Source organism: Haemorhous mexicanus, chromosome W (genome assembly GCF_027477595.1).
Source record: "Haemorhous mexicanus isolate bHaeMex1 chromosome W, bHaeMex1.pri, whole genome shotgun sequence".
NCBI lineage: Eukaryota > Metazoa > Chordata > Aves > Passeriformes > Fringillidae > Haemorhous > Haemorhous mexicanus.
Genome location: NC_082380.1, coordinates 9,384,053 through 9,392,037, shown reverse-complemented (window position 1 = coordinate 9,392,037; position 7,985 = coordinate 9,384,053). Strand labels below are relative to the sequence as shown.

Sequence of the window (7,985 nt, the reverse complement as noted above, 5' to 3'; positions counted from 1 at the left end):
TGTAAGTTTTAAAACAGCCTTTCTTGCATGCTTTTACCTTGGGTCCTTTTTGGGTTTTTTTCCTTTTTTTTCTTATTTCTACAGCTGGAGGGGAAAAGGGAATTATACCGGAATGAGATCAAAACCTAGTAAATTAAAATGATCCCAGTATGAGAGAGACTTATATTTACAAATCCTAGAAATCCTATCCGCTAGCACCTTTTCTTTCTCTAAAGGCAATCTCTCAAAAACTAACTTGAAAAAATGTATAAAGTGGATTATTTCCCACTTTCCAGATATTAACACACACACTATCGCTCTAAATTCCTTTTGGGACAGAGTAGGGACAAGAATATATTCTCTCCAAACTAATGAAGATTTTTCTGTAACTCGGTTTTTACCTCTTTTTCATTCTATTACCAAAGTGGTTGAAAAAACGAAAATAAAGAGCTCAATTTCTTTGCAACCTTCCCCTGCTGAGGGCATTCCTAGCTTATCTCTCCCACCAGAGACTCTCTCTTCAAATGCTAATAACACAGATAACATTTCTCTTCTCTCAGTCTCTGAATGCTATCCTCCGCTTTCTCTGGGTCCAAATGCCATCTCTGGGGCCGCTCCACCCTCGGGCCCCCTTCCTGGGACGGGGAACACGGAATTCGCCGACAGAATCGTTGCGATCTTTACTGTTAGCCAGGCAACCCCCGGCTGAGGGGGAGAACCCGTGGCGTCTGCTGCCAGAATCCAGGGCCTGGTGCCCACCGACTGCTACCCGATTTCAGCTGCCAGCTTCTTCCGAGACACCTCCCAACCAGCAAGCCAGGATCTCCAGGCCGTGACAGGCGATGAGATTGAGATGACCCTCCGGACAAGGAGCCCTCGCGCCCCCTCCCCCCGCTGTTTTTCTCTCAGTTCTTCAGTAGGTATTTCAATATCTTACTGCGAACTCGTAGCAGAGCCCTGACTCCACCAGGGAGCGCTCTGACTCTCTGCATGTGATGGAAACGATAACACAAGAAAAACGAACACGGCAGGAAAGACAGGCAAGGGGTGGAGGAAACCGCCGCTACGACTCGCTTCGCGCATGCGCGGGGGTGGTTGTTTTTCACAAAGCTGTTCTTGAAGCGAGCTGGAAGCGTGCGAGCCAGCTGCCTCTGTACGGATAGCGCAGTGTTGGGCGGCTGCCGTTGTCTTCTCAGCAATTCCGATGAAGCGTTCGTAGGGGACACGCTGATCTTGTTGGCAGGCTCTACGCAGCAGAGGCGTTGTTCAGTGTAAAGTGAAGGTCGCGTTTTGTATGAGACCTTGACCTTTTTTTGTTTTCCTTGCAGCATATTTTTATACACTTCGTTAAAAATCATGGTGCTAGGGAAGGTGAAGAGTTTGACAATAAGCTTTGACTGTCTCAGTAACAGCAATTTCCCCGTGTATTCTAGCGGGGACACAGTCTCAGGAAGGATCAGTTTAGAAGTTACTGGGGAAATTAGAGTAAAAGCTCTTAAAATTCATGCAAGAGGACATGCAAAAGTACGTTGGAGCGAATCTAGAAATGCTGGATCCAACACTGCCTATACACAAAATTACACCGAAGAAGTAGAGTATTTTAACTATAAGGACGTTCTAGTCGGGCATGCAAGAGGTAAGCTTTTCGCTTATTCATTCATTACATGCAGACATATTTCCAGAAAAAGATGCATCTTTGCTTGGTTTATCCCTCCTTAATATGCAGTCTCAGAGTGTTCACTATTTCTAAAGATGAGGAAATGCTGGTTACATTCTTATGTTGTATTTTTGATTATTTGAACGTTTACTTAAAAGCATGTTGAGGTGCATTTTCAAAGTACCTGGAAACAGGACTTTTAAAAAATACCTGCCTTTCAACAGTCTTTTAATAAGGATTTGCATTGGTTTTTAATATGTGTTTTGTAATATACAATTCCCTTTTTTTTTTTTTAGCAATATTAGTGTGATTTGTTTCTCTATGGGGAAAATAGCTGTTGAGTCAAAACCAGATATGTAGTAAATTATTTTCTTGGTAGCATCCTATCGAATCCTAAGTGTAATTAAGATGTACCATTAGACGTTTTGACACATAACAGATACAGGTCTGACTTGCAGAATTATTTTTGAGGTTGATTCATTGTTGGCAGATAAAAGATTTCCTGTGGATTACTTTGATATGCTATCACCACCGCACCCGTAATTTTCCATTTCTTCATTTGTTCTAAACTAGTATACTTGTAAATTACTTTAATTTATTTTATTCAACTCCTCTGTGGGGGACCCAGATGTAAAAAATCTGTCTGAAAGGCCAAATAAGAGGTCATGGTTGTATGAATGGAACATCACTTCTGAGTTGAGGAGTTCTGGAACCTGCATTCAATGAAAACCTGGTCTGCTAAGCCCCTATAGAAATGGAAAGTGCCCTGCAAATTCCCTTATATTGGGGTATGGAAATGGGGTATTACATTGTGAGTGGGACTGTGGGTCTTAAATTTGCTAATCTATTGTTTGCATAGTTACGTTGTGAAAGTACAAGGGTCTCTAAGCTTGTTATTTCTGAAGTTTCCACCCTTTGTTAGAAGCGGTTCAATCCTGTTTGGGGCCAGTCCCAGGAAGAAGGGAGGGAGTATTTCTTCTCTCCGCATATTGGTTGCACAGGTCAGGTGGTGGTGATGACTCAATTCCTAGAACGAGAAAATGTTAAAACTGAGTAGATAATTTGGTTGGGTGTTTTGGTGTGTTGTTTTGACTTTATTGGAGGCGGGGGTGGGGTGGGTGGGGTGGTGTATTGTTGGTTTTTTTTTGTGTGTGTGTGTTTTTGTTCTGTTTTTTAATTTGAAATATATTTACTGTAGAAATCTTCGACAAATAGCAGTTGCTATCGATTTTAATTATGTTACCATGATGCAAGCAAGCTCGGGTCACTCATGACATGTCTTTCTAGTTCACATGTTCTTTATACTGCTGCCTTAGAAATAATTCTCTCATGTGAAAAATTCATTCACCTCTAGCTTGCAGATGACAGAAACATGCAAGCATGCAGGAGTCACTCATAGCAGGATGTATCCTTACGAGTAAGAAGGAGATCCTATGCTTTTGTCAGCTTAAGCAGCAGCAATGACTTTGTATGTGGCCTGTAGATCCAAATGCTGACCTCGATAGTAGGTGCTTGGTTTTGTCTGGAAAGGGAACAAAAGGTGGCAGGGAAGGGACAGATCTGACACGTTCCAACACCAGAAGCAAGACTGGTGCTGCACGTGCAGCACGTACAATCTTAAGCAGTTGTCCCAAGACACCACTGTCCTTCCCTTGGCTGCTGGGGCAGGACTGTGAACACTCACTGCACAGAGTGGAGTTTGCGCCTTGTACCCTACCATAGTCTGGAAGACCACTCCCTGTCCCCGCCTTGTCATTGGCCTGCTGGGGTTTGTTAGCCTGTTGCTAAGGTGATGCCAGTCGCTGATTGTAGGGGCCTGGGACCTGGGGGAAGTTCCTTTGCCCGCTCTCTAGTGTGTGCTGGGGGGCGGAGCGAAGTGGCTGCAGAGGGCACATTGCCTTTCTTGGGAATGCCCACCTCTGGGGACAGATAGAAGTATTCAAGCTCCTGCCGTGCACATCCACTGGGCCAGCAAGGAGTTGTGAGCAGGGGCGGCCGTTGGGACACACGGCCCCGCAGCCTCTTGCATCGCTCACTCGGTTATCACTCCTGGCCCACGCCCCTGGCCAGCACTATCTGTAATCGCCTTTCAGTAATGGTCAGCACACGCTCCTGAGAGAAGTGCAGGATTGGGGTGTCTACACGGGGCAAGCCAGCAGCATGGCCCTGTGGTATGAGGAGAGCAGATGGTGAGGCGTGGGTGATGCCCTCCCCCTCTCTCCCTACCTCTGCGGTAGTCAGGCCAGACTGTGAGCAGAGTTGCTGAGCAAACGTAGTGGGGTGTAATGTATACTGTATGTATATGAGTGGTTGGCAGGGGATGTGCTCGTGCCTGTTTAGGCCAGTCCTGCTCTAGCCTAGTCTGTGATTGACAGCTCAGTACTTGCTTACCATAATTCCACTGCTGCTGTTCAGGCTCAGTGGGACTGCTGATCTGACAGGAAGTGAAGAAGGGATGAAAAAATGTAAAAATGAAAAAAACGTATGTGCAAGGAAAACACTATTAATTTTAATTAAAACCAAACAAAGCTCTCCAAGCGTTTTTTTTTTTTAACAACAACAACAAAAAAGCATTATACACATTGCTTTGCTCTTTCACTGTATTGAAGATTGTTATTTTGTGACATTACATGCTGCAGGTGCATTTACATAAATAGTGTTCTAGGGGTTTTATATTGTTGCATAGGTTTGTTTCAGCATTTCTGGTGCACTAAAGAAATTGGAGCATCAGCACTTTTGTAGAACAATGGGAACTAAAAAATCTTAAAATGTAGCAGTGTTCCTTCATGATGCTTCAGACTATTAACAACAGGAAGGGTCTTTTGTGTAATCCCACTATATGTGCCCTTATTATGCCAACCCTTTTGTATATGAGATGCTCAATTGTTTTATCTAAATAACTGTCTATTCTGTTGGAATCAGCAGGGTTTTTTTCTGGGTTCATGGTAATTATATCGGAACAAACCCCAAATTTATTGGGGCATTTAAAGCAATACAAGAAATCATGACTATAAAACAGGGTCAGCTTTCTCGTTGAAATTAGGAAATGTTTGGATCTTTGCTATCCAAGCAAAATCAAGCTAAACTCTGAATTTTTGATACATTAACTCTTAACAACATTAATTGGACAGCTTGCCACTTCTTGTGCCCCTGAATTTGTTTGGTACTTTCTAGGTGGTGCTTGCGCACTTTTTAAAAAAATCAATTTTTGGACACTTGCTAGGCAGGCGATAGGAGGAAGCTGAATTACTAAATGTAATCAATTAATGTAGCAGAAAATACTAAGATCACTTAATATTATTAGAGAGCTCTATTTCATTTTAAGTTTTAACTAGAAGTCATATTGGAAAACAGTTTCCATTACGGATCTTTCAGGCAGACCTTGAAATGGCAGCAGTTACAGCTATGTCAGTACTTGGATTTAAGATTGTTAAAAATGCCCAGATAATATTGGCTTTCACATTTCTGTATTAGCTTTTACATGTTGTTATTGATTATAAGTATTTATAGTACAAATTATAATTATTTTTAGCTGTTTGTTAATATAATTAGCTTAAGTATACACTGTATTGCTCATAGAAATAGTAGTGTAATGAATATAATATCTATGTATCACTTACGGAAATAATAGTGTGATGAATGGTTTGTACTATAGACCTTAGTAAAACATTAGATGTGAAAAGGGCTTATTGTAACTAAGAATAGTGCAAGGCCATCCACTGACCAACCTGTCCAAGTGATAAGATAACCATGACACAAACCAGAGCACCGGTGGACAATTAAAGAATACCATGTTAAAATTAAGGAGCACATATTAAAAGCTTATCAGAGGATGTGAAACAGCAGGATGGAGACACAAAAAGAAATAAAATATATTGACCTGACACACAGGATGTCATGCACATAAGCTGGAGTGTGAAGAAGCCAAACAAAGAAGTTCCTAAAACATCAGAAAGTCTGGCAAGAATGTTTGAATAATGTATGAAACACATGCATATGCATGTACCTCAGCCAGATGTAAAGGTATAAAGATAACACTGTTTGTATGTACTGGTGTGTTCTTTGCCTGTTGGCCAGGAGCACCCCAGAGCTGGAAATATTGTCCTTCTTTATCCTATTATTATTAAACTTTTAAAAATTCCAAGGAGTGAACTCTGTTTTTCACGAGATCATAAATTAAAACAAGTTAACTTCTGCTTTTATGTCAGACGAGTCTTGGAATCTCACCTAACCTTAAAAATTCTGCAGCTATACATCTAGCAGTTAATACAAATGGGCTGGAGAGACTTGTTTCTGAGACACTGTATTCTTAGTATTGTAAAGAATGTATAAATCCTGTTCTGGAAAAGAAACTTATATGATATATTGTGCTGTGTAAAATGTTCACAGGTGGAATAGCATATTGGGTTTTTCCCTCCTAGATGATGACAATTCAGAAGAAGGCCTTCACATCATTCATTCAGGAAGGCATGAATATGCATTCAGCTTTGAGCTTCCACAGATGTAAGTACTTACATGCAGTACACAGCTTGTGTGAGAGAAGGCTAAGATACATACCTGCTTAAGAAAAATTCTTGTGGGGGGAGGGAAACCTTTTCAGTGGTAGTAGGAGTTGTGCTCAGACATGCAGTAGAGGACATAATCTCATTAAACTGAAGAGGTTGCTTTTAAACTGGTTAAGAGTTGTTCACAAAACAGGAGCTCGTTGCCCAGTTGGTTACTCTTTCTTTTGACTGAGGTATGTTGGCTCCTTATGGAGGATTGGACCCCTTCACAGAAAAAGGGAGGGGAACTGGTGTCATTTGAGTCCTGCAGAGGGGCTGAGGTATCTTCTAAATGAAAGAAGATTTTACTGGAGTCATGCAGGCCATCAAAACCTAGTGATAACAGTTTTAACTGTTCAGGCTCAGTCTGAAACAGATGTGGCAGGCTTAACTGCATTTGAACTAAATAAGAGTTTGCTTGGCTTTTTTTTTTTTCTACTTCAAATAGGATGTATGTACTCAGGCTGACCTCTAGACAAAACAGCCAGGATGGAAAAAAAACAAATGGATGGGTGGATGAAGCAAGAAACATTCCCATACCTAATCCCACTTGACTCAGAAAGCAAAGGTGAAGCAAGTGATAGCAGAAGTCTTAAGATAAATTGCCACACACACACACACATTTGAGGATTCTAATGTATACATTGTGAAGGGAAGATTTATACATAGAGGAGTTACCAACATGGAAATTAGCTCAAACACAAGTTACAGGAAAATTAAATATGAAGGAACAGAGAGAGTCTGGAAATACATGAAAGAAAGGAGGTAGGAGGAGCCTTTTACTGTAAAAGCCAGGTGCCAAAGTCGTTAGGGTTAAAAAAATTAGGCAGAATATTAGACTGATACCTAATTTTAAAGCTAATAAAACATCTGCTTATTAGAGGGACTGGCTTTAACAGAACCTGCAGATGATAAATGCTTTTACAGATCAGTTTCTGCAAATAGCGCAGGGCTTTACAGTCAATATTATTAGAATGCTGAAGAAGATGCATATGTATGGAAACTTAGAAATCAATTTAAGGTTCAGATGAAAAACTCTTCTATAAGAAGTGATAAGGATGATACTGATATTCCCTTGAGTTGGAAGAAATGTTCAACTATGACCACTAAAATAGCACAAGAATTGATTAAAACACTAAAGGTCTTGTCAAGTGACTTGAAAGAATAACTATGAAGCCATCTTTGATAATACAGGAAAAAATGAAGGCTGGTAGTTAAAGGCCTGAAGAATACTAGTTTGACACTGCCTCCTTACCATTTATTTAAAACAAAACCAATATGGTGGTTTGACCTTGCTTGCCTGCCAGCCCTCCATGCAGTTGCTCTTTTTCTTCTGCATCAACAGGCCAGGGAGAGAAAAGAAGATGGACAAGCTTGTGGGTCAAGATAAAGGCAGTTTTAATAAGAAAAAACAAAAGCTGTATGCGGAAGCAAAGCAAAAATAAGAATTAATTCACTACTTCGCATCAGCAGGCAAATGTCCAGCCACTTCCTGAAAAGCAGGGCCTCAGTATGTGTAGTGGAAGCTCCATGATATGGGCTATTATGAGGCAAGTTATCTCCATCCCAGCCAGACCCAGTGCAACCAAATACAAAGCAATAGTGAAAAGAACCAATATGCTGACTGGCCTTACTGTTTGTTTTTTTTTCTTGAAGGATACAGCAGCAGGATGAAACATTGAAGGTTGATTAGAAAATCCTTTCATTTGCGTTATTAAGAAAAAAAGTAAACATTTCAGATGTGCAAATAGAGATGTCAAACTTGTAGCAGAATGATTCTTTCTAGTAAAGTAATAGCACGGCTA

The 7,985-nt window shown here is 40.9% G+C and overlaps 1 protein-coding gene across 3 annotated transcripts in view; it reads left to right on the top strand.

The window, feature by feature from the left end:
- The first annotated feature begins 346 nt into the window (after positions 1-346).
- LOC132341435 (arrestin domain-containing protein 3-like) overlaps positions 347-7,985 on the top strand; it is a 70,918-nt gene continuing 63,279 nt past the window's right edge. For all 3 annotated transcript variants that reach the window (XR_009490208.1, XM_059873017.1, XM_059873016.1), the window contains exons 1-2: positions 347-1,615; positions 6,058-6,139. Coding sequence is in view for 2 of the 3 variants with exons in the window: in XM_059873017.1 (XP_059729000.1) it covers positions 1,336-1,615; positions 6,058-6,139 (362 nt within the window). In the remaining variant the exon portion in view is untranslated. The remainder of the gene's footprint in view (positions 1,616-6,057; positions 6,140-7,985) is intronic.